Source organism: Alligator sinensis, unplaced genomic scaffold (genome assembly GCF_000455745.1).
Source record: "Alligator sinensis unplaced genomic scaffold, ASM45574v1 scaffold659_1, whole genome shotgun sequence".
Taxonomy (NCBI): Eukaryota; Metazoa; Chordata; order Crocodylia; family Alligatoridae; genus Alligator; species Alligator sinensis.
The window spans coordinates 520,631-545,275 of record NW_005842265.1 but is presented as its reverse complement, the minus strand read 5'-3'; the positions used below and the strand labels follow the sequence as shown (position 1 = coordinate 545,275).

Here is a 24,645-nt window from a genome sequence, read left to right as displayed (position 1 = left end):
TACCCCCTCCTCTTTCCAGCACTGAGGTTGGGGAAGAGTAAAGATACACTTTACATGAAATGTGGAGGTCCTGCTAGTGACCAGGAGAGGGGCTTGAGAGAGTATGTAACTAGCTAACCAGTCCACTCATAGGTGCTTATGCTGGTGAATGCAGTGTGTAACTTAGCAGCTTATGACGGGAAGTTGCATACAGCTGCACGTTTATAATCGACAAGGGACACTGAGCAACTGAACAGCAAGAAAATAACTTTGCCATCTCTGCTTTTTAAGCACTTTTGACTATTAGCTTTATCCCTAGAGGAACTGCTTTTAATGAATCCTAGAGAAAAGCAACATTCTCTGGTATCACTGTTAATAATGCTGAGCCTTGATAGAGCCCTCAGCTGTTACGGAGAGTAAAGGGAGGTGGGGAACTGGAAAGACTGGGCCCTTATTACTAAAGGGCACAACTAGAAAGCTAGAGTTCTGGCTCCAAATCATTCTGCATATGCTAATGTTGAAACGGAGAGTGGTTAGAAATCCTGGAACCTAAAAAAGTCCAAGCATGGCTGGCACCTGGCTCTACTGCATTGTTTGCTAGCTGAAGGAGCATCTTTTCTAGATTACACAATTGTTTAGTCACAGCTAGCCATCGTCACTTTGCTCTTGCAGGGTAGGTGTAAAGCGCTCACCGTCTGAGTACAGTACCTTCAAGCTAGTGTGGACAAAGTGTAGAGCCGAAGCATAGCTCTAGGCCTGCCTCGCTATTCCACAAGGGAGTAAGTGAGCTCTGCTTTATGGACTGAGTACATCAGGCAGTCAGAAAACACTGCATCATTTATTTTGTTTTCCTTTGATCACACTACTTTCTCTGCAAGCAGCCCCTCCAGCTGTTCAACTTTACCTCTGCCTTTCCTGCAAACCACATTCATGCAGCTTATAGATGAGAAAGGGTAGCTCAAACATGACAAAGAAGAGAGGGTAAATTTAGTTTAAACCCCTTTCTGTATTTGCACACCAGAATAAATGAAGAGAAAAGGAAGGGGCTGCCCCCTCTTAGCTTTGTTATGAACAGTCAGAGGCAGTACAGAGGGTTGCGGCTAAGAAAACCCACACCTGTCATCCTGTAGCTCACAGAAGAGTTCAGAGGTGAGGAAGCCCTTGCACTACTCTTGCCCTTCTATAGAGAGAAAGAGAATACCCCCTTCTTCAGGCTTACACAAGTGTATTAAATCTTTTTATATGCTTGGTTTTTCTGGAGCTGGACTCTACCTTCTCCTACAGCACAGTGTTCAGGCAAACCCAGCTCTGAAGTGGGCACAAAGTGAAGATTAGACAATGAGCCAGTACTGTGAGGAACTCTAGGTCCCATCTAACTAGCCCCAGGGGGAGAAACAGCTGCTTATTAAAAGTTATCTGTAGACACTTTGCTGTAGCTGCTTCATCCTTTTCTACCCCTAGTCCAGCTTTCAGGCTCTTGCCTAAGCTCTGAGAAAACCCTCAGGTGTACAGTACCTGGCCCACTTAGCACCTCCAGTCTCTGCCTTGGCTAGACTAGTCTAGAAAATGCATGCTGTTCACTAGCTCTGCCAGAGACTAATGGTGGACAGCTGGGCTTTCCCTGGAGATATTAATTATGAGCACTCCACTCATCTCCTCAAGTAGGATGGAGAAGAGGCTGCTGTGCATTTGTTCCTGGAGTTATGGTATGATGCATGTAGAAACCATTTGTACTAATAAGAAAGAACAGCCATAGCTCCACTGCAGTTAGTTGGTTTCATAGTAGCTACTTCAGTGCTGCTGCTTTCTATTTGACCCACTTTAGGACTGGGTGGTTTCAAATCCCACACATTCCCATCTATTCCCAGAACTCGCACGCAAGAGCATCCAGGCAAACAATCAGCTGTCAGCAAGGGGCACGGAGAGGCAAGGGCTGTTTTGCAAGCACAGCTCTTGCAGCAAATTGGCATGTATCACATTCAGAAAGACTGAAGGCCCCTTAATAGGGAGAGATGCTCATTCTGCTTCTTGAGCATCAGCAGCACGACAGCCCTCAAGCTACAGCAGGGTTTATTGAGCAGCAGCAATGGCTGAGATCAAATGTATGATTTGGGGTGGGGAACGCAAACAGCAGAAGTAACACTCATTGATAACTATATTCAGCAAGGGTTAGAGATGAGCTGGAACAGCAGGAACTAAGAAGAAATGACAGGGTCCCTCTGCCAATCCAGTGCCCACCCTCCAGAGGATATTTCCACAAGCTGGTCCATCTGAGGTGCTTAGCTCAGCAGTGGCGGATTCACTGACGAGTAACGGGAAATCAATCCAGGGCCTGAGGCTGGCACCATTTATGACTCCCAGTCATCTTCATCCTCACCAGGAGGCTGCTGTGGGGGTGGGAGGGGTGGTATCGTGTCCGACACACGTGCAAAGGCACCGGCAGGGCCCCCTGGAGCATCAGCATTACCTGCAGCTGCTGGCCCCTTACCTGAAATGCCTGGGGAGGAGGAACAGCAACATAAGTGACACAAGAGGTTTAACTGAGCTAAGAGGATGAGAGCCAGAGCATCTCTGTACCCTGTAGTACACAGAACTACTGCTGCCTCATCACCTGAGTGACCCAGGTGAACAGAAGTGCAAACAAAATTAACCCAGCTGTGCTGGAGCAGATAGACTCATTTAGCAAGCCCCTGGGTGAAGTGGCAGTTCTTGCCTGCAATTTGCAGAACAGCCCCAGCTCTAGGAACAGGCAACTCCAAAATGCTTCCTCCTATATTAGAGTCCTCTCCTGGAGAGACCTTAAACCCTCTGCTCAGCCCCTCCTTTTTGTAAAGAGCAGGGACAGCAGTGCTCCCCCTTTGAGTGTTCAATACAATCTATGCAACCAATGCTCAGACCTAACACACACCACAGCATCCCACTGCAGCAGCAGCAGCCTGATGTAGGGGAAACACTGCAGTCAGAAACAGTACATTTCCCTGTGCTCTGCTAAAGCAACCCCCTCCCCGCAGTCTGGCCCACAGACGCACTGATTGGCACAAAAACATTCATCTAAATGGCCAGCTGAACTAAGTACTAAGTCATCCCTCCATTTTAACTGCTACAGTAGCCACTCAGTCATTGCTGCTGCATTAAGACTAGTGAAATCAGCCCATTGCCCCTTTCCAGAGGTAGGAAAAATACCATTTCCCCCCCCCCCCCCCTTCTCCCATGGTACAGTACCTTTTCGCCTCAGCACCAGTTTGTTGAAGAGGTCTGACATCAAGTCCCCACCTTGACCCGTAGCTCTCACTGAAACAGAGCAAAAAACCCCATGGATGAGGCTAGGGAGACTGAACCCTTGCTCTGCTACTTCTGGTACGTGCTATGTCTAAGGGACTAATGGCAAGTTATAAAGCTTGCACATGATGTCCTCTGCCTGGATCAGAGTCTCCCACCCTTTATCTGCCTCATCCAGTGAACTGGAATATAGTATGGTGCTGTAGGGTACATTTGAGCTGCCTGGCAGAATAGCAGGACATGATAAAGACCAGGACTAACCTTGCACTGGGATCCTGCCATTAGCAGTACTGCTTTCAGATGAAATCTTTGCCCCTCGTTTCAGTCAGGGTACAAGGTCTCAGCACCCCAGCCCTTCCAGGAAAACCAGCGTGGAGCAGCTCAAAGGGAAGAAAATGCTAGTATTTGAGCAGGTTGGCTGGAACTGGAGCAAGTCAGTCCACTGAACACAACCCTCTCATGTCTTAGCACCTCTACTAGCCTCCTGAGGCAGCCAGCCCTGAACTACCTTCAATGGAAGTTCATGTGAAACTCTTCAACTGCTGCTGTCAAAGGGAGAATCCCCACTCTGGAGCTCTAATGCACTTCTACAAGCGAGGGGTTAACAAGTTCACAGAGCTGCATCCAAATGTAAAACAGACTCCCGAGAGCTGCAGTCCCTCTGCTTTGAGTTCCTACAGGCTATTGGGAGCATGGGATACCTGGCACATGGCTTTTGTCTCAGTGTTTGCAGAGGTTCCTTTCACTTTTGTACCCCTGATGCCTCCATGAATATCTACCTGGGGAGGGGAAGCGAGGGCCCCTACCCATGTGCAGGCACCCAGGTACCTTGCTCTTGCTCCTTCTGCTTCTTCTTCTCCAGCTTTCTCTCCTTGACACTCCGTAGATTGGCTTTTCCAATGCCCCCAGCCTGACGGATGGACTCCAGAAGAGTGGCTCGGCCAGTTGAAGGGTTCACAACTTCCTTTGGAGCCCCCTGGACTGCAGCTGCAGCAAGAGGAAGAGAAGAAGGTGTCTGACTACAGGAATGGATGCCACCCATGTCATAAGAGCCCAGGGCTTCTGATCCCAAGCTGGTCAGAAACTATCCTCCATCAGCTGCAACGTGCAACTCAGCCTGCTCTTTTGGGGCTGTTTGGACTAAGCCACAGGCTGCAGGTAGCCCATGCCTGTATGGAGCAGCATCTCCTGTTTACAGAATGAGGAACTGAAGAGAGAAACTCCTAGCCAGGGAAAACCACAGGAAAATTTGTCCCAGATGCCTCTCTCCTTACCTGCAGGCACTGCACTGCTGCTTTCCTCATTTGCTGCCTTGGGTGATTTGGAAAGGGCTGCAGGCTGGGGCAGAGGAGGCGGAGGGGGTGCAGTAGCTGGCATAACCGGAGGTGGGGGAGGAGGCGGGGGAGGAGGCGGGGGTGGGGGCATAAGCACACCATCCGGGAGACCTGAAAAGACAAAGAGTCACAAAGGGACATTCAACCCTTAATTCACTGCCCACAGTCTGAGTCCTCCTCACACCACAGAGCTTGGTGGTAACAAGAGTAACAATCCTCAGCATTTGGAAGGGCAAATGAATGCCCTCTGCCAAGATTAGGCAGGATCAGTTCTATTCTTGCAATGGGGAAAGCCAAGACCAGCCATTTCCATGTCTGCTGTTCTCAGTGAGCAGAGCACAGAGTTTCTCAGCAAGACCAACCTCAGGTTCTGGTGAAACACAAGCCCCTGCAAGCACCTCCCGTGCCGACAGTGCCAGAAAACTGGGCTACTATTCTGTGCATCAGGCCATGCAGTTAAAGGCAAGGAGGCCTGCTCAGCCTTGGTGAGCAAATCACAGGGCTTGGCCCAAACACTTGATGTTGCATAGGGAAGTCAAAAACCCTTGCAGCTAAATCCAGCTGGAGCCTCTTTAACAAGGGACTCCAGTTCTTCCCCACAGTGCAGTACTAGAAAGAAGTCAGTGCCCTCTTCCAGAGCTTGTACTGAGGCCTGAGGTACGTTCCTATCCCCAATTTGCTCGTTGCTCCTTTCCACTGAGAACTCTGCAAGTCCCCTCTATCTCCGCATCCCTGTGCCCCCCCAGGTCCCCCCCAGACACACTCCGGGATAAAGGAGCACAAATACCTGGCTGGAAAGCCCCTGCTGACTCTGTACTGAAGGTGGGTAGCTCTGGGATTGCGCTGCTGGGGGCTGAGGGTGCGATGCCAGGCCCCAGGTCTGCACTGTACATGAGATCAGCTGCAATGCCGGGCAGATCAGGCAGGTAGGAAGGCACATCTATCTCAGGCACTTGCCCCAGATCAGGGACATAGAAGTAATTTTCAGCTACCTGAAAGACACAGGGTAAGAGCTGGGTAGCTAGAGTCGCTCTTCCCTTAAGGAGGCCAGTGACTGACACGAGGGACTCAGCATGCAGAGCTGCCAGGGGCTGTAGAGCTGTTTTGGCAAATCTCATTTTCACCGAAGCCCTACCGCTGGGCACACCAGCACTTTATCCATTCACATAGCTACACGTCCACCCTAAGGTGACACTGGGCTTCTCTACTGAAGAATGTCTGCAGAGGAAAAGTGGGCTTGTGCCCTTCTGGGCTTCCTTCTGGTGGACAAGGACCTGAAGAAAGGCTTGTGGGTTCCCTTCCACCACACCAAGGGCTCTTGATCCCCCATATTCATTGTTTATACTAGAGATTCTGATCCTGCCTAGCCTAGTAGACTGATGACTAGCCAGCTCATGAAATGATGACCCACAACAGCCAAAGTCCTGTCCTATTCGTGGGTACAATCAAAACCACCAAACTCCATGACCACCACTGGCATCTGTCCTGTAGAAAAATGGTGCTTCTTTACCATGCCTACTAACCAAACCCTTCCACAGGTCAGGCTGAGAGGAGACAGGCAAGTGCAGGAGATGTAATATGGGAAAAGGTACAGAGACACTGTACACTGCTCTACCCCCACACAATCTGGAGCAGTAATTCTCAACCAGGGTGCCATGGCACCCTGGGGTGCTTTGAGACCCTTTTAGGGGTGCCATTGAATGTTATCACTCTGAGATGTGCAAACATGATCATTAGGGTAATCTCAGAAATTTCAAATAGGAATCCATAGTAGTAAAACCATTCTGACCTGTTATGGTCTTTCTGAGCTCTCTGCAATAGAAGCATTGCTCTATTTTTTTTCTGTAGTCAAATATTGAGTGAAACTAAGAGCTGACACTTTCCAAGGGATGCTGCCTTGAGCCTAAAAAGTTTGAGAACCACTGATCTAGAGCCTGTAGACACAGCCTTCAAGGATTAATTGTGTTGTGTCATCAATCAAGACCAGCAAGGTCTTTACACATTGACATCTGAGTGAGGTTATTAAGGCGAACAAAATGTTCCACTGTCCACCAGGAACCTCCCAACCTTCGAGATCTGCCATCTGGGTCATTCCTGCACCAGTTTCTGCTTTTGTAACTCCCTCTCTCTGCATCTCACCTGTTGATCCAACTGCCCTCTTTTGGTAATAGACAGAGGTGCATCAAAGAGCTTCTCCTCCATTTCAGTTTCCAGAGCAACATGGGTCTTGGTCACCGCTCCTGCCAGAGGGTCCAGGAAGACATACTTCTTATACCTGGGAATGGAGAAAATCCTAGCGATTTCAGCTCAAAGGCAAGAACCAAATGAAGTCCTTCAGCCCAGAAGCTGGGACAAGGCTTTGGTAGAGATTGGCTTTATCATGTTTGAAATCAATTAAACACCACACCCAGTCACACCCAGTGCTTGAGCCCACTTCTCCTTCGCCTCCACTGCCAGGAGGCGGCATTTCCCCACCAGGGCTGCAGACTCTGTATCCTATCACTACTGCCAGAACCCCCCACAAGTTTCTCTCCCCATTTGTGGCATGAGGATGGTGGGTATAGCAGTATCTGGAGCAGGGCATCAGCATCTGCTGGAAACACTGTTTGAAAGGCAGGAAGAAAAGCGGGACAGGAAAAAAAAATATCAAAAAATGTAAGGAGGAGAGGAGCAATCAGGAGAAAGGAATGACTGCTGAAAGCAGCAGAGAGATCAAAGGACGGGCATCCAGCAGAGACCCTTAGACTTGGCCAGAAGAAGGCATCAGGGAGAAACAGGGAAGGGATTGCAAGGGTGTGACTCTGTCCATTCAGTGAGCTTAGAGGGAGATGGGGATGTAGCTGGAGAGCTAGTGAAACAAAGAACAAGAGAACAAACAATGACGCCAACAGAATAAAAGGACGGAAAAGGCTCAGTACAATCTGAAGGCAGAAAAGTCAGGGGAGCTGAATATAGGGGCCAGGTGACTGGTCAGAAGATGACAGTAGCAAACACTTCCTTTTCAGAGCAGCATGTGATCAGTGACCCCCTGGGATGAGAACATCCCAGAGCAGCAGCTGCCACACTGCCACATGTGGCATGGATACTCACAGGTTTTCCGTGGTGTTGAACAGCAGCAGGGAGCTAAGGGAGCTGATGTTCCTGGGGAGGCTGCCAAGGCCTTCTTCTGCATCATCCTCCTGGTGCACTGTGGTGCTTGCACACACTGGGAAGTACTTCAGCTTCTCCTGAAAAAGGACAGAGACCAGTTGGCAAAGCATGACCCTGGAATGGCTCAGCCCCCAAGCCACATGCTGTGGCTGTCATTTCAAGTCACTGCTGGCCACCCCCAGAACTCCATGGCTGGTGGGATGGATAGAATGACTCTGTGGGCCAGATCCTGCCCACAGGCTGTGTGCGTGTGACATCTCTACACTACACCGTTCTCTACAGCCAGGGCAGTAGTGGTGCATCTCCATGTTGCTGGTGTGATGACACCAATATGTAACAGAGACTCTCTCTGTCACTACCCTGTCAGTCCTACTGCCTTCACTGGCCTTGGTTGGGAATGGGGGGAGGAAAGCGTGCTGAAACCAGGTGAGGGAGCGGGCAGGGGAAGGAGCAGGCTGGGAAGAGCCTGTGCCAGATGGTTTTGCAAAGCCTGAGGGATTTGCAGGAGTTTTCAACTCTAATGAACCGAAATCTTCTCTCTCTCAGCTCTAAAGCTTCATGTATAATATATAAAACTCCTGATACAGAGGGAGTTATTTCATCTGAACTTTTACAGCATGCACTCTGCTGGCCAGCCCAGATCAGACCAGCAAGCCTCCTAGCCTGGCAGCAGCCTGCACCCAATGCTTTGCAAGACAATGCAATAGCCCCCTGATGGACTGAACTCTTCTGGGCACACCAAAGAGAGAAGATGCAGAGAGAAGATGCTTCCTAAACCCACTGAGGACCATTTGGAGGCAGTGCCACCTACCAGGCCAAACACTTCTCCTGTGTCTGGTTCTGACTCCTCTCCTTGGCCAGCTCATTCAACTCCTGTGTCAGTTTCTCCTGTCTGAAATGAGCTAACCCTTTTCTCATGGGGTGGGGAAATCTATCCTCACACTGGAAAGGAACTGTTCATTCATCCAGCTGTTCTGTCAGATTAAAGTTTTGACCAGTGGGAAAAAAAAAAAGTGACCAGCGGTGACAATGTTCAATTTCCCCCTCCCCCCACAATGTTCAATTTGCCTGAAACATCCCCTCCCACCCCACAATCACACTCTTTGCTCCCTTGTTGAACCCTCTCAGTGACGCAATCAATTATGCTTTCAAGATAAAGATTCAATGCCAAGTTTGCAGAAATGATTTACACCTGCAATCACGGTCTGTGTGTAATGAAGTTTCAGGCCTGATATTTGGTGGCCACAAATGCTGGGAAATGGCTTCCTCAGCTCTATTAGTTCATTAAGAGTTGAAGGTTAAGGATGCTCTGAAGTTGTAAAGTGCCTAAAGAACAAGCCTGCTAGGTTTTGAATTTTATTTCTTTTTTATGAGTTATGACTTGTGGAACACACTCAGACACACACACACCATACACTGAAATAAACATCTGGCACTTTGGCATTAGCAGCATAGAAAAAATCTGAAATGTATTTAGTGACTACAGAAGTAGGGAGTCAAGAGAGTCAGAAATAAAGGTCCTTTTGCACATTAATATTCATTGCCTAATATTTAATTTTTAAGCATCATGGAGTACTGATGTCTTTGCTAGAATTGCTCTCATACATTCTCAACCCTCGAGCCATGTATATTTTTTTAAAATTCTCTTTGCAACTTTCAATTAGCACTGGAAGCATGTGTCACTTTTGGGTGGAGTGAGAAATCAACCATTACTCACATTTACTTTTTAAAAGCTAATCTTCTAAGGCAGTTATAAAAATCCTAAGCATAACTATTTCCCTCCAGTATGAGGCTTTCTATAGTTCTCTTATTTTTATGCTACCTGAAATAACTGCAAATGGCATTCCTTATGCAACTCCTAATCCTGTCTTGAAATCGATATCATCAGCTGCCTCAGCAATATCTTGCCACTGAGAGTTCCACTAGTTAAAACATGTGAGGTGTAAAAATGGGTTTCCTTGCAACCATTTGAAAGCCCTAATTTCACATCCTCAGTATACTGAAAATCAACTGAAGTCAAAAGGCACCCAACACCCATCAGAATAGGCTCTTCAGCACCTGGCAGAATCAGCTCTTTAAATTTGTCGTTTCTTTTATTCTCTCAACAGCCACAGGCTAAAATATATTTTAACACATGGTAAGACTTCATTTGTCACCCTCCAATTACCAAGTTTCATTAATATCGTCTATTCAGAAACACTTTAGGGAGTCTAAATAATTTTGATACGAGAGAGAGAGAGAGAAAGAGAAAGAAAACAAGGTAATATTAAAGTTGCCAAGTCAAGCACTTAAAAGGTCAGAAATGTCAACAAGTTTGTTCAGTCTGCCTGGCATGTCCATCCTGCGCACTGAATGAGGACTAAGTGTTATAGAAAACAAGCAGCATAGAGGAGAAAATGAAGCTACTACAGAGAGCTGTCAGGGGCAGCAAGGAAGCAGCTGCCATCACAGCTGAACATACCTACAGGGTCACAGGGAAATAGAGCCCATTGGAAGTGGCAAGTGGCATGGGTGACTGGTGCCTCCTGAGTCTGGGGGGGCACCAGGTTGCCAACAGGGGCAGGGGGTGTCCCCATTAGCCGATCACCGGAGCCAGCAGTGAAACTGGTAGTGCACATCCAGTGGCACTGATAGTTGCACAGCTGGTGCTTCCAGCGGGTGCACGGCTGATCTCAGGGGGTGCACATGCACCCGCGTGCACCCCCTACGTGTTGCCAATGGCAAGTGGTGTGTACTGCAAACAAGGAGTGCTCCTCCCCAGCTCACGTGGGACATGCCCTCTTCACTCGGGCCTACACTAGACTCAAGATTAAGCATGGGAGAGATGGAGGGAAAAGAAATCAAACCTGTTCCTTATCAAGATACCACTCTCTAGAGAGTGCTCTCTGACAGGAGGCCTGGCAGCCAGCCTGACTCAAGCAGCCTGCTTTCGCGAGCAATGTTCCCTCTAAAGTTTAGCGATCTGTGAGCAGTCCTGGCTGGGAGTGCGCGGGTATCTCAGTGTGCCCGTCCCTTCCCCCTCCTGCAGCAGCCTGTGGCTGGGGGGCGAGCGGCCAGACACTAAGCCAGTGGTGGCAGCAGGGGGAGCATTGATGCCCCCTTGCTACGGCACTGGGCATCCCCCTCCAGGCTGGCCCCCTACTGCCCCCCCCATCGGTACACCACTGTGTGCATGGCATTAAAAAGTTATTGCGTGGTCGCGCACACACGCAGTTTAGAGGGAACGCTGTTGACGGGCCATTGATAGGTCCCAGGCAAACACCTCCAAAACTACAATAGGGGCCTAAGTTCCTAAGTTCAGGTGTTTCAGCAGCTGTCCTCACAGGCAGCAGCTTTGCTTCCCTGGTCTCTGAAATATTCATGCAGCTTCACTAGGAGAGGCTTTGGTTCCATTAAAATCCAGGAAGCCTTACGGCACTGAATTATTCAGGGGCAGTATTCATTTTGGGCCAAGATGGAGGAAGGAGAAGACAGAAGCTGTTGTTACCCCCCTCCCCCAACCAAAAGGAGACACCACAATTCCCAGCATCATGCATGTGGTGCATTCCCCAGCAGCTACATATCCAGGCTTAGCCTTTACTAGCATGGTTGCTTTGCATTACAGGAGTGCCTGGAAACCCCTGATGAACCTGAGGTTCCTATTCTGATGGTGATGCACAAACACATAGTGAGAGTGTGTGAAAAGCTTAGAGAGTCTTAACAGCCACAGGTATGAAGCACAACAAGGGCACAGAAGTGATGGCGATATGCCCAAGGTCACTGAACAAAGCCAGTGGGCAAACTGGAAACAGAACCCGCACCTCCTGGTGTCCAGTCCAGCATCCTCATTACTAGACCATGCTGCCACTCCAGAGAAGAAAGCCCCTCCCCTTACAACACACTCACACACACTGCACTTGCCCCCTTTCCTTTTCACAAACAAGGAATGAAGGACAAAGACCTATGACCTGATAAAGCACTTCTGGAAGGACCCTGACTCCTACCTCACCAGATTCCAGCTGTCCTGACTCCTTCCTGCATCACAAGAGAACCAGCAGTAACTGCTAATGGCTCATCACCTACTACAGGGGAAAACCCCTACAACATGCACTGAGAGGAAATGAAAACATAGGCTGCAAGGTGAGCAACGTGATCCCTCTCTGAACTCCAGAGACCTGAAAAGGAAACCCATCACACAGGCTTCTATTGAATCTACCCACCCACAGCTGAGGAGCCAGGGAAGTCTTTCACATGTACCCATCAATTTGCATTTGTGGTGGGGAGCAGAACAGACTAGATGTCTAGGTTTGTTCCCACCTCCCAAAGGCTCACCCTTTTTATCCTATAGCCCCATATGCCATCAGCCAGAGACTTCAATCCCCCTGAGCTGCCTCCCCTGCAGACCCACTTGCCTATCGGCCCTATCCCCGAGTCTCATACCTGCAGGCACTTCTCATCCAGCACTCTGTGCTTGCTCTGAACCTTGTGTTTCTGCCCTTTCTGCTTGGCTGGATCCTCTGCGCCAGCAAAAATAGAGCTGTATTCCTGTAGCCGCTCTGGAGCAGGGTACTTGGCACTGGAAAACACCTGTGGGGAAACACCAATAGAAGAGTAAGACTGTATCCAGAAATATATGTCTGTGCATACACACACCCCCCACCCATCACAGTAGAGCTGAATGGGAGCAATGAGACACCACTGACAGCTCCTGTGCTAAGTGGTGCCTTATTTTCCAGGTACTCAAACCCAAAGGTAGCCTCTCTGTGGACACAGGCAGAGCCAGCCACATTCATATGGGTTCTATACCAGGGGTGGGCAATTATTTTGGGTGGAGGGCCACTTCATCACTCATTCATCAAAGGAATGAGCAGGGTTTGAAGACAAGACACTGCAGCTGTCACCCCATCCAAGTGAGAAAGATGTAAAGGATGAAGGGTAATGGAGACAAAGCAGGAGGGGAACTCAACACAGAGGGGGCAGCAGTTACTATAGAATGAGCCCTTCCCTTTCAGGACTAGGGCTGTGCGTAGGGACTGGGGTCTAGGAGAAGAGTGGAACGACTGTATTAAGTGGCGGGCAAAACCACAGATCTCATCCAGTAATCAGGCCTAGCAAAGTGGATGGACTGTGACTAGAGAAACTAGGGGTGTGATGTGGTCTGTCCTGCTACTGAACTCCCGTTGAGAGGGAAGCCAGCCTGCAAAGACTGACTATAAACAGCATTTCGTACCTTAATAGCCTTCTTGCTGCCCTTTATCTTCTCAATTTTAGCCTGAGCGAGAGTGACTCTCTCACCAATTGCCTGCAGCTGCATCCGGCTGGCCTCCACCCTCTGGGAGATCCTGAGGGGTAAACACATTCCCCCCCAGGGTAAGAATTGAGGTGCTAGGATTCTTCTGCAAAAGCAAGCACCCCACGTACCCCATAGAGAAAGATATAGCTGCTGCCTGTTTTGGTGAGGTAAAGTTAGCGCTGGCAAAATAACCTGGCTCCAGCACCAGACAGATTGAAGCACTCCTATTACCAGCAAACAGTTTGGGGAAGGGCAGTGGCATTGCAGCCCTCTCTCACCATGCTGGACCCAGAGGGAGATAGGCTGGGGGAAGCAGAAAGTCTGAAACTCAGAGAATCCTGGGCCTCCTGGCAGAGGCTGCCATCAAAAGGCCCATTAGTACCAATTCCTGAAGTGGTTCAGTAATAAAAGCCTTTAGTAAAGGGGAAGCAACATGGCAGAGTGAACATAGTCCTGGACTGGGACTATATATACATATGTAAGTATGTACATATAGATAAGTACTGCATAGGAACTGTCGATCTGCTTACTATCACTCTAGCAGGTCTTCTCCAAATCCTTCTCTGAACAACACAAACTCTTCTTCTCCCTCTAGCGGCACAAAAATACTCATATTTATGTTATCCCAGTTGGATCTGTATTTCTACCTTATTCTGTTTGATATAGGGATAACCAGAACTGAACACAATATGAAACTGCATTTCTCAGGATTGTTCCTCACCCTCTTTATGTTTAATACACCTTGCTCCATGTACTAACTTTGAGTATAAGACTGTTCTCTATGATTCCCTTTCCAACTGGCTGGTTCCAGATAATTTATACATGGACAGGTTCTCAAATTATTTCAGGTTGTTCCTTTCCACATGCATTACCTATCATTTATCTACAGTGAATTTCATCTGTCCTAGTGTTGCCCAGTTGTGTAGCTTTGTTAGGTCCTTCAGAAGCACTTGGCAGTCTCTAACTCTACATTAGAATCACCTGCACATTTTTGCCTCCTCACCTCTTGCAGATCCTTAATAATCGCTGTATTGATTGACACCATTCCTAGGGCAGGTCCTGGGGGCACTATAGCTATTAACCTCCTTTAATGCTGAAAATTGACCATTTATTCCTGGTTTGCTTTTCTCCCTCAGATCCATGACACAACTTTATCTTTCACCAGTGATTACTTAGCTTCCTTCGCAGCCTCCCGAGGGAAACTTTGTCAAAGGCTTTTTGAAAGTCCCAATATAAGCTTATCAATTCTCTTTTAGCCACTATTCTGTTAACAGCCACACAAACTCCCAGGCTGAAGAGGCACAAAGTCTTCTCACAGATGCTGGGCTGCTGTGTGCACAAAACAGCTGGCTGCTCAGATTTAAAACTTGGGTCAGCAGTCCTCTCTCTCTTCCCTCCCCTCCAGCTATGCTCACTATCCTCATTTTATCTTCTGGTCCATTCAATCATTCCCTCCTCTTCCCACTTCATCACCACTTCTTCATGGTGGGGTGGGGGGAGAGAGAGAGAGAGAGAGAGAGAGAGAGACTGATTTTCCCTTCTTCTCCCACCCCAGCTTTTTCCTTACCGTCTGTGTGAAAGAAGAACCTCAGACCTCCTTCCCCCACCAAATAAAGCTGTGGGAAGGGGCACCCTTAGACACCTCAGCAAAAAGCAACTGGTGTGGGAGGAGGAAAGAGGAAACAGCCAGCAGACAAGAAGTTGTGGGGTTATGCGCCTGGACTCCAAAGACCTTCATTTCATCTCTGCTCCACTACACACTTCTTGCATGGGCCTAGGAGAGCCCCTTGGTATTCCCGTAGGATGGGGGCAATAGCCCACTGCCTCCATTTTATCCCCTGTGAGGATAAAAACATTTACAGTTGTGAGGGGTACAGCTATTACAGTGATGAGAGCCAGAGTCTTGGAGCATTATCCCCTGCCATTCCAGCAGGTTCCTTGCACAGCTTTGCAGTATGCCTAGACAAGGGGATGGCTTAAGCAGAGATTCCTCAGTCAGATGGGGATACAGTTTAGCTTCTACTAGCCTGGGCTGTATCCTAAGTGACAGTATCCCAATCCCAGTCCCAAGGGACAGCCAGCTCACCAGCTTCCCATTGCTTCTAGAGTGTTTAGGAAGGGGGATTGGTCCTTTTCCAAACAGTTTGCATGTTATAACTTGTAAGAAAATAATACAGTGGTGTCTGGGGCGGAGAGAAATGGAAGAGAGGAATAAAGCATAGCAATGTCCCACCCAGATACCACGTGAAGAACTGCTGCAGTACAGAAGAAACCCCCCCACAAATCGCACACCCCTGGTTATGACCTATCACCCCTCCCTTGACCCTGTACAGAAAATCCTCAAAAAATTGCAACCCATACTAGAAAGAGACCCTATTCTTAAAAAAATCTTCCCAGAGCCACCCATCCTAGCCTTCAAACAAGCACCGAACCTCGCCAACCTCATCACCAGAAGCAAACTTCCTCAAGCCCAGAACGCACCAAAAGGATCCAGACCGTGCCATGACAAGAAATGCAAAACCTGCCCCCACATCTCCACCACCCCCACTATTACTACACCCCACAACAGAGCCATCAGCATCCCAGGATCTTACAGCTGCACCTCCAGGAATGTAGTATACCTCATCCAATGCACCAAATGCCCTGATGGAAGATATGTAGGAGAGACCAGACAACAACTGCGCACCAGAATGAACGCACACCGGAAATCCATCAAAGACAGAAACACCCAACTACCGGTGGGGGCACATTTCTCACAGGAGGGCCACTCTCTCTCCAATCTCTCAGTCCTGATCCTCAAGGGAAACTTACACAACACTTCCCAGAGACGAGCCTATGAGCTCCATTTCATCAACCTGCTGGATACTAGAGATCAGGGACTAAACATAGACATTGGATTTTGATACATTATAATCTGCCTGACAACTGACTCCCCAGCCCAGCCCCTGGCTTGTTTACTTTTCATTCCATCCAGGAAGAGCACACACCAACTGCTGCAGCTTCCTGAGCCTGACGAAGGGTTTTTGAACTCGAAAGCTTGCTTAATAACTATTCTCCAACTATTTGGGTTGGTCTAATAAAAGATATCAAATTCACCCAAGGAACCTTGTCTAGCAATGTCCCAGACCTTTATACTTATAAAACATCACTGCACCAAAATATGTGGTTTGCTTTGACAGAATTATCATCATAGGTGATCACAGTCTCCAGCTTGCATCCATCCAAAAAAGACCGCACCTCCAACCAGATAACAGTCCCTGAATACCACCCTGGGAAGTCAATCAGTACCAAGTCAGATAGCACCCCCTTCCCCTCCAACCCTGAATCAGCAGTGTAATTCCCTGCAGTCCCCTGCATTGTCCTTTATGATCTCCCATGCCAGGATTCATTAGGCCTAATCCTGATGAGCATGGGGAGGTGGGGCTGACAAAAATCCTGGCCAGGAGGTGGTATGGCTGCAGTATATATCACAGGAACTGTGCACACTGTCCCCAAGAATTAATCTAGTTGTTGCTGACCAAGGTAGCTAAAAATGATTAAGCCACCTCAATCCTACTAATCCACCAAACTCCATCACATGCGTCGGGACCTAAAAATACATGACAGTTTTATGCGCATATAATTCGAGTCATGTTCGCATACATTAATTTAAAGAGATGCTACAGCTATTTACTGAAGAATACATTAAAGTGCACTCTGGAAGCTTCAGCATTTTCATTGCAGTGGATACATGAGCTTCCTTCAAGGGGACAGCTGTGTGCCCATAAAGGCAGGAAGCATGATGCCAGGATAGAAAGGTTCTTTCCCACTGATTTCAGGGGGCAAAGCACTCTACCCACAGTGCTGTTAGGTGAGGTGTTTCCCTGTATTTAACACAGAAGGATGAGCAGGCCCTGCTTAATTAAAGGCAAACTGGGGCCTAGGATTGTAACAACAGCACACCAGCTGCAGAAAAATCCCTGCACCCTAAGCCGCTGACAATGCTTTGAGTATTGGAATGGGATGTGCCTAGTTTATTAGTCAGTGCTGTTATCTTGCTTCCAGTGCTCCTTTCTGCTTGAGAAGCTTTCTTGGGGAGATTCATGCGACTTTGGAATCCAAGGGAGACTCACAGTGGCAGTGACACCTTTTTCAGCCAGCAGAGAGGGAGCACACATGCTAAAGGGACAAGCAAGGCTGGTAACAGAGTGGGGTACATGAACACAGTACCTACTTTCACATACAGATCCTGGATGCTGTCAGCCTAAGGGAACAGAGCCAGATTAATGTTCCCCACTCCCTTCCTCAGTACTGTGGTGGATTAAGCTTCTCTAGTGGATTATTTTAATTCTGTATTTAGAATCCAAAGAGATTTTAAAGGGGTGTAGGTTGTAGCCGTGTTGGTCTAAGGACATAGGCAGACAAGGTTCCTTGGGTGAATCTGATATCTTTTATTAGACCAACCCAACTAGTTGGAGAATAGTTATTAAGCAAGCTTTCAGGTTCAAGGGTTTTTTTACCCATGCAAATCCTTCCTGGGAGATCCTCCATGATGCATATATTCTTTCAAATCATTTTTACTTCCAGATACCTCACTCCATAATGGAAGCAGCAGTCACTGCTCCACGCTGACATGGGACTTGACATACCAACTCATGTTATCAAGAATCAACAAAAATCCTATGCTTCTTTGAAGGAGTCTCCAACAGGGACAATCATGCCTACCCCAGAACCCAAAACCTGTGTGACGTATATAGTCTAGTTTGGTTGGGATAAGAGATGGAGGAAGGTGCTTCTGACAAGTGCATGTTAAGCTTGAGAACCAGAATCAGCAGAATTGCTAACTTTCAAGACTCAACCACTAGCAAAGCAGCCTGAGTTAAATCCAATTTAGGTTAAATTACAAGTGGGATGGGTCAAACCAGAGAAAGGTCATTTACAATGAGTCTGTTCGGGACCTGCACCACCTAAAGATGGGGAGTAGGGACCAAAATAGGGGAAGAGGTTAGATATATGCTGAGGCATATCAGAAATGCAAAGAGAGGCTGTGAGTAGACCTCCCTGGAATACCAAGCAACTCCAATTTCATGTCTGAAGTACAAAAGTAAGCGATCAGCCAAGGAGAAAGAACATTACAGAGTGGAATGAGAAATGAGGTCACACAGGAGGATAAAGCAGCTGAAGTATTAAATGACTTTTCTCTAAAAAACACACTGTATATACAAGGGGAAAGTCAGCCTTCTGGCTTGCTCTCAGGTGAGACTCCAGCCCTAGGCCGGGGCCCAGAGCTGTGTGGAGCAGATGGAGATACTCACATTATTATACTCATCTGCTAAGCACATTGTCAAGCGTGCACTGTAATCCCTTGGGTGGTTTTTAAGGTGATCCAGAATTTAGTTTAATAAGCTAAAGGTAATAATGTAGATATGGAGAGGTCCTGCTTAAATTCCCCTTCATAGTTGGGGTCAAAGGATTAGAGTTGGAGATAGGAGTGGCTCCTGGTTCAGTACATCTTGGATTTTATAGCAGCTCTAGGACTTTAGAGGTGGCTTGAAAGGGCAACCAGAGGGGCTGGCTGAAGCAGAGAGGGAAGCACGCTCCCTATAGCTGGCCCACGTAAGAGTAACTGAAATAAAATGCTGCTTCCCTGGCCAACATACAGTATGGGATTCTATCTTGACAAAGCCTGTGTCCAAGATAATGTAACCTTACAGCAGTAAAAAGTAGACTGGGGGCACAAGGCCTGTGCATATGTCTAGCAAAACCCAGAATCTCTTGTCAGGGATTCCAGCTGCTGGGAACACCTATGCTGGGATATCCACGTTACCAATCAAAAAGAAGCCAGCTCTGTTACACTGGCAACTTGGGGAAGTATTTTAAAGCTCATGAAAGAAAGTGAATGGGTTGTAGGGGTCACCATCAGTGACCCGCTCCTTCTACTGGCTTAACCCATAAAATACCAACTTTTGCAAGTCCATTGGCCAGTACTGAGCATTTCAACATGTAGTCTTGAAAGGGAATATATGAACAGTCCCAGCCTTCAACGTTCCCCAAAGTTGCTAAAACAGTAGACACATCAACAGGTGGGGACTTGGGTTTCAATGCTGGCTTGTCAGTCCAGTGCACTATGAAAGCTCAGATTGCTAGCCAGCAGACTTAGGTTTCAAATGCCTATCTAACAGGACCTTGCATTTATGCAATGTTATGCAACATTCAGGGATCAGAGAGTTCTTTAAAGGTGCTTTACTGTAAGGAGTTGTGTTAGGGATCACTCCTCTTTTACAGACTTTTAGGTCAGCATAGAGGCTACACAGTAATCACAGACAGAATTAGGATAAGATTTCCAGTTCTATCCACCTAGACTTTGCCACACAACCCATCCTGCCTCAGAAGAGAGGCGGAAATAGCAAGAGCAAAACGTTGCAAATACATTTGCAATTTATGGCTGTTCAGGGAAGCATTCAAAGTCCATTAACACTGCCAATTCCTTTCAAAAGGTTTAAAGGTAGAGAGTATGAGTGGAAGTTTTCACCAGGAAGCCAAATAAGTTAAATCACTCAGTCAAAGAAAAAAAGATCAACTTGTTTGCCTTTTGCTCTGCTTCTCCTTCACATTTAAGCAGCTCCTTAAAGTCTTATTTCATGTCTGAGTAAGTGTAATCAGAAACTGTCATCTAGCACCATCCTTGACAGAAAGAAATCCCAAGTGAGATAATGTAATCAGCATTCCTTCCTCCATTAAGGGCCTGGTTATTATCCTAATGAATGTTTATCACACTTTGATTACTCCTTGAGCCTGATTTGCAGGTGTCTAAGTGTTCGCCTATACAGTCCCGCTTCTATGGATGCCAAACTGCCTCTCAGATTAAGAGAGCGCAGAGCTTTCTGAATTCTGTCAGGCTGTGCACAGTGCGATTGTGTGCACATCCTATTCTGTAGGGCATCTTCTCGTGCTCAGCAACAGTTCCTCTTTGCCTTTGAGCCTCTGCTTTCAGAGGGTGTTCCCATCTAAACGAGACTCTGAACCACTGCTATTCTGTCCTCTCCCTGTCTTCTGGCTCTCCACACCGAGGATCTTCTCTACTCAAATCTTAACCCAAAAGACTAGCAACTATACGTCAAGGATGCAATCAGGATGTCATTACAACCTTCACATCTCCCTCTCACCACTGGCTGGCCAGACACTATCAGCAGAGTTTTAAGAAAAATTTCAAAATATATTATGATTTATTCTTCATCTGCAACAGGTTGACTAGAGATAAAACTGACAATATTCCTTTTAGATCCTATCCAGCTCAAATGCCCTAGTCTTTCTGGGCAAACTATCAACTTACAGTTCCAGGTGCAAGGTAGCACAATAAACTTTAAAAGCAACCTCTTTGCTCAGGACTGTCCACATCTTTCCATTGCTTCTCTGTTTTAATAGTTTTAATTAATTTTCAGTAATTTTCTCTGCAATACCTACCTCCATCTCTCCCCAAAGCCCCACTTCTCCAGGTTGAATGGCAGTCAATAAATATGAAAGGCAAGGATTTTTTGGGCACTAATCGATTGCACGGTTAGGATAAAGTTAGACAAGCTTTTGAATGCAAGGCATTTTTCATCAGGTCAAAACCTAACGTTATCCCAACCATGGAGCTGGTCCAATAAAAATCACCCAAGAAATCCTTGCCTCTCGCATAATTCCTGTACCATCATGGATGCACTACCAGTCAATATTTTAGATAAGAATAAGATCTTATATAGGCTCATTTGTCCCCTTATCACCTCTTCCAAGCTGGTTTTCTCTGAACTAAGAAGGTACCTGCCTTCCCTGCAGAAGTCCTCAAGATGCCTTCTTACCAATTAACTCTTTTATCATTTAATAGTCCCTCACCTACTAAATGAGCATATGATCAAACAGCATTTTCTCTGCATATTATTGGAAACTGCTAAGTGTTTTTCACTCATCAGAATCTAATCCCTAAAATACAATTTTTGAGTTTCTATAAACCTAACAGAAGGCAGCGTATAGATTAACTAAATAAGAAATGTATATCGAGCACAAGCTTTCATGAACTCAGTGACTGATGAACCATTGAAGTGAACCTAAGTTCATGAAAGCCTGTGCGCTTGCTCACTCTCTGATTTAGTTAGTCTGTAAGGTCTCTTCTACATGTTACAGGTATTGCACAATTAATTGGTTAACTGTGCAATTGCCTTGAGACCAGCTACACGTGCAAAGTACTTACCACATGATAAAAAGCTCCAAACAGCTAAAAAGACAGACCTCCAAAATATGTACTAACTCTATAGCTGATTAACAAGCTTTAATTTGTACATATAGCAGGGTTCCCCGTGGCTGGGAGCCCCATCAGCTGTGGGCTCCCAGCCATAGGGGTTCACCTGGCCCCAGGATCCCCAGCAGCTACAGACTCTGGGTCTCGGCAGCACCCTGCAGCTGCTGGATGCCACTGTTTCAGAGCTGCAGACTTGAGGTCCTTACAGTGTGCCTCCCAGTGCCCAGACCCAGCTGGGTCCCAGCATCCACAGAGCATGCATGAAATGAAACCCCCAGGGTGGGGAGATGGCTGCTGTGGTGGTCTCCCCATCCTGGGGAGTTTCACACACCTCAAGTCAGGGAGATTGCTGCAGCAGTCATCTCCCCACTCTGGGGGTTTCATGCACCCCTGAGGCAGGGAGATTCCTGCAACTGCATCTCCCTGCTGCAGGGGTGCATGAGGTGCCCAGGGTAGGGCTCCCCCTGCATCAGCAATAAGGTGCAATTGGATCTAACATGTGATCCCACAATTATGCTTCCAGCCATGCACGTGTGGCATGGCAGGAGGCACGTTTGTGTGAATCGCTCAGTAGATCCCATCATGTCTTTACCTGGACAAGTAGAGGGGGCCTCACTTGCATATCTGCCTGACTTCAGACTAACCCAGCTAAATACCTCTATGTATAAACCAAGCCACATATAGACTTGGCTTACTGAGGCATAAAGTCAGAGCAAGAGAAACGAGCTTGTCCTGTGACAGAGCTGGTAACGTGCCAATAGAGGTAAAAAGCCTTCAGCTTACTATTGGCACAAGGGCTGACTATCTTCTCCACCTTGCTTTTGTTTTGTTTTAACTTGAAAATTTATTGACAGCCTTCTCCCTCTCCCCACCAGATCTTCTGAAGGGTCCATCAGGGCTCATAAAGGGTCAGTCATCCAAGACACTTCAATCTTTGGTGCTGTGTTCATCTCTCTGTGCGATTGCTGTGGTGATTATCTACCTCCCCTCCCCCAAATCCTTACAACTCATCATATCTAAATCTTTTTCTGCTCCTCCCTGCCTATTTTAATTAAATGTTTTTTCTACCGGCTCCTGTTGAGCAATAAATATTTTCCTCACCAACCCATAGTCTCTCTTGCCAACTGATTTTCAAATCTCAAGACTCCTCAAAATTTCTCCTAAGCCCAGTAAAGCAAGCAGTACAAAGACATGTTCTTCATCCAATAACTCAAGGCTCCAGCCAGCTGAGTTATGAGTTCATCCCTGCTGACAGTTTACTGCTAGTTAAAAAGTCCCCTTGATTAACACCTTCCCTTTTCTCATCTGTGATTCTAATTTCAGTTCCAAGTACTCTTGCAAATTGATCTTCTCTCCCAGTCTGCAGGAATGATCCCCTCTTAGTGAAGTAAAATTTTTTTCTTATTGTCTTTAAATGGAGTTGTCTTCATGTCACAAGTATCTGCTGACACAGACTGCATTCACACCATCTCCCTTAAAAGATCTTAGAATTGGCTCCAAAGAGCAGGAGTCTCACCACTTGAATGGACAGATATCCTTTTATCATGAATGATGGAAGCAGCACTGTAGCCAACCAGTGATTCACAGCTACCAGTCTGAGAACACCTCTAGACAGGTAGTCTTATTACTGTCCACAAAAAGGAGGGCACCACCTTTTCAAGAAATCTGTCCCCGGAAAGGCCTCCCAAGTCCAAATGAGGATTTACTTTAGAAAAAAACATTATATGAAAAGCATTACAGGATTCTACCTTGCTTGCACCTAATTGATATCAGAACAAATTTGTTTGGCTCACAATGTGTTTCTTCTAAATGACAGATCCACAAATTCAATTGGGGCACTGACAGCCACGTTGATCTCTCTCCTTGTGACTGATCACCATAACAATAAGAGTTCTGCTGGCCAAATTATACCTTCTGTAGCAGCCACCCATTCCCACTGACAGCTAATGGAGTAGGTACAAGCATAAATAAGAGCAATATTTTGGCCTGCAAAATCTTTGTACTGGCCAAGCTGCAGCAAGAACAACCTATGTTAATTCTGAGAAACCCATAATGAGTTTTGCAGGACTAGAAAACAAGCTTATATTAACCCTCTCCCCCTTCCAGCAAACTTGATGTGGAACCACTAAGACAGATGCTGAACTCCAGGATGCCATATTTAGGAAGTCACTTGTCAAGGAGGAAAGAAACTCACTCTGAAACATGAAGAGAACATAAGTACTTACCACAAAACTATGTGCAGTGCTGCAAGGGATAGACAGTCAAGACACCAAAGTCCTTGTTCATAGAATCATAGAAAATTAGGGTTGGGAGGGTCCTCAGGAGGTCATCTAGTCCAACCCCCTACTCAAAGCAGGACCATCCCTAACTAGATCATCCCAGCCAAGGCTTTGTTTAGCTGGGCCTTAAAAACCTCCAAGGATGGAGATTCCACCACCTCTCTGTTCCAGTGGTTTACTACTCTCCTAGTGAGAATTTTTTTTTCCTAATATCTAACCTAAACTTCCCTTGCTGCAACGTGAGACCATTGCTCCTTCTTCTGTCATTTGCCACCACTGAGAACAGTCTAGCTCCATCCTCTTTAGAACCACCCTTCAGGTAGTTACAGGCTGCTGTTAAATCTCCTCCCTGCCCCCCAAGTCTTCTCTTCTCCATAATAAATAAGCCTTGGGAGGCGCAGGACTGGATGTGGGGCAGCAGCAGCAGTAGCCGCATGCAAGCTTCCCACCCCTGCTCCTGGGAGGCAGCATTGCTGCCTCCCAAAATTAGTTTGCACGCAGCCACTTCTGTCACAACTCACTGCCCTGCCCTGTGCTGCTGCCGCTCCACGTCCAGTCCCGCTTTGTCCCCGGAGCAGCAGCAGTGCGGGGCACTGGGTAGCATGCATGCTTCCCCGGATGCGGGGCGCCAGGGGAAGCTTGCACGCAGCTGCCACCACCGCCTCCCAGGAGCAGCAGGGGGAAGCTTGTCCCACCGTCCCCTCCATCCCCCTCTGTCAGTACCCCACGGCACTGCCGCCTCCCAGGAGCAGGGCCGGGGGGGGGGAAATGAGGCCAGCTGGCCTCACGCTCCTGCTCTGTCCTCACCATCATGGCAGCACTCCACCATCCCACTCCGCCCTCTGTGAAGCACTCCGATTAGTTGTTTCAGTAAGCATTGCGATTGGCTGCCGAGACAACTGATCAGAGTGCTCCAAGGGCATTACAGACAGACAGACAGACACACAGATGGACAGAGTAAGCCATATATACAGAAGATAGCGACATTTCATTTTAATCGTGGATTTTGGGGTTTTTATCAGAGAATTTGTGATTTTTTTTATCAGGGAAAACCAGGATCCCTGCCCATAAGTCACGTGCCTCAGCCCCCTAACT

At 47.3% G+C, this 24,645-nt stretch overlaps 1 protein-coding gene across 10 annotated transcripts in view; it reads right to left on the bottom strand.

Moving 5' to 3' along the window:
- Positions 1 to 6: 6 nt before the first annotated feature.
- WASHC1 (WASH complex subunit 1) overlaps positions 7 to 24,645 on the bottom strand; it is a 64,499-nt gene continuing 39,860 nt past the window's right edge. For all 10 annotated transcript variants that reach the window (XM_006027747.3, XM_025209036.1, XM_025209035.1 and 7 more), the window contains 9 exons: positions 12,952 to 13,063; positions 12,162 to 12,308; positions 7,683 to 7,819; positions 6,732 to 6,867; positions 5,380 to 5,584; positions 4,533 to 4,703; positions 4,087 to 4,245; positions 3,202 to 3,270; positions 7 to 2,476 (listed from right to left, as the gene is read on the bottom strand). In XM_006027747.3, coding sequence (XP_006027809.1) covers positions 2,328 to 2,476; positions 3,202 to 3,270; positions 4,087 to 4,245; positions 4,533 to 4,703; positions 5,380 to 5,584; positions 6,732 to 6,867; positions 7,683 to 7,819; positions 12,162 to 12,308; positions 12,952 to 13,063 — 1,285 coding nt within the window. In that variant the 3' untranslated portion in view covers positions 7 to 2,327. The remainder of the gene's footprint in view (positions 2,477 to 3,201; positions 3,271 to 4,086; positions 4,246 to 4,532; positions 4,704 to 5,379; positions 5,585 to 6,731; positions 6,868 to 7,682; positions 7,820 to 12,161; positions 12,309 to 12,951; positions 13,064 to 24,645) is intronic.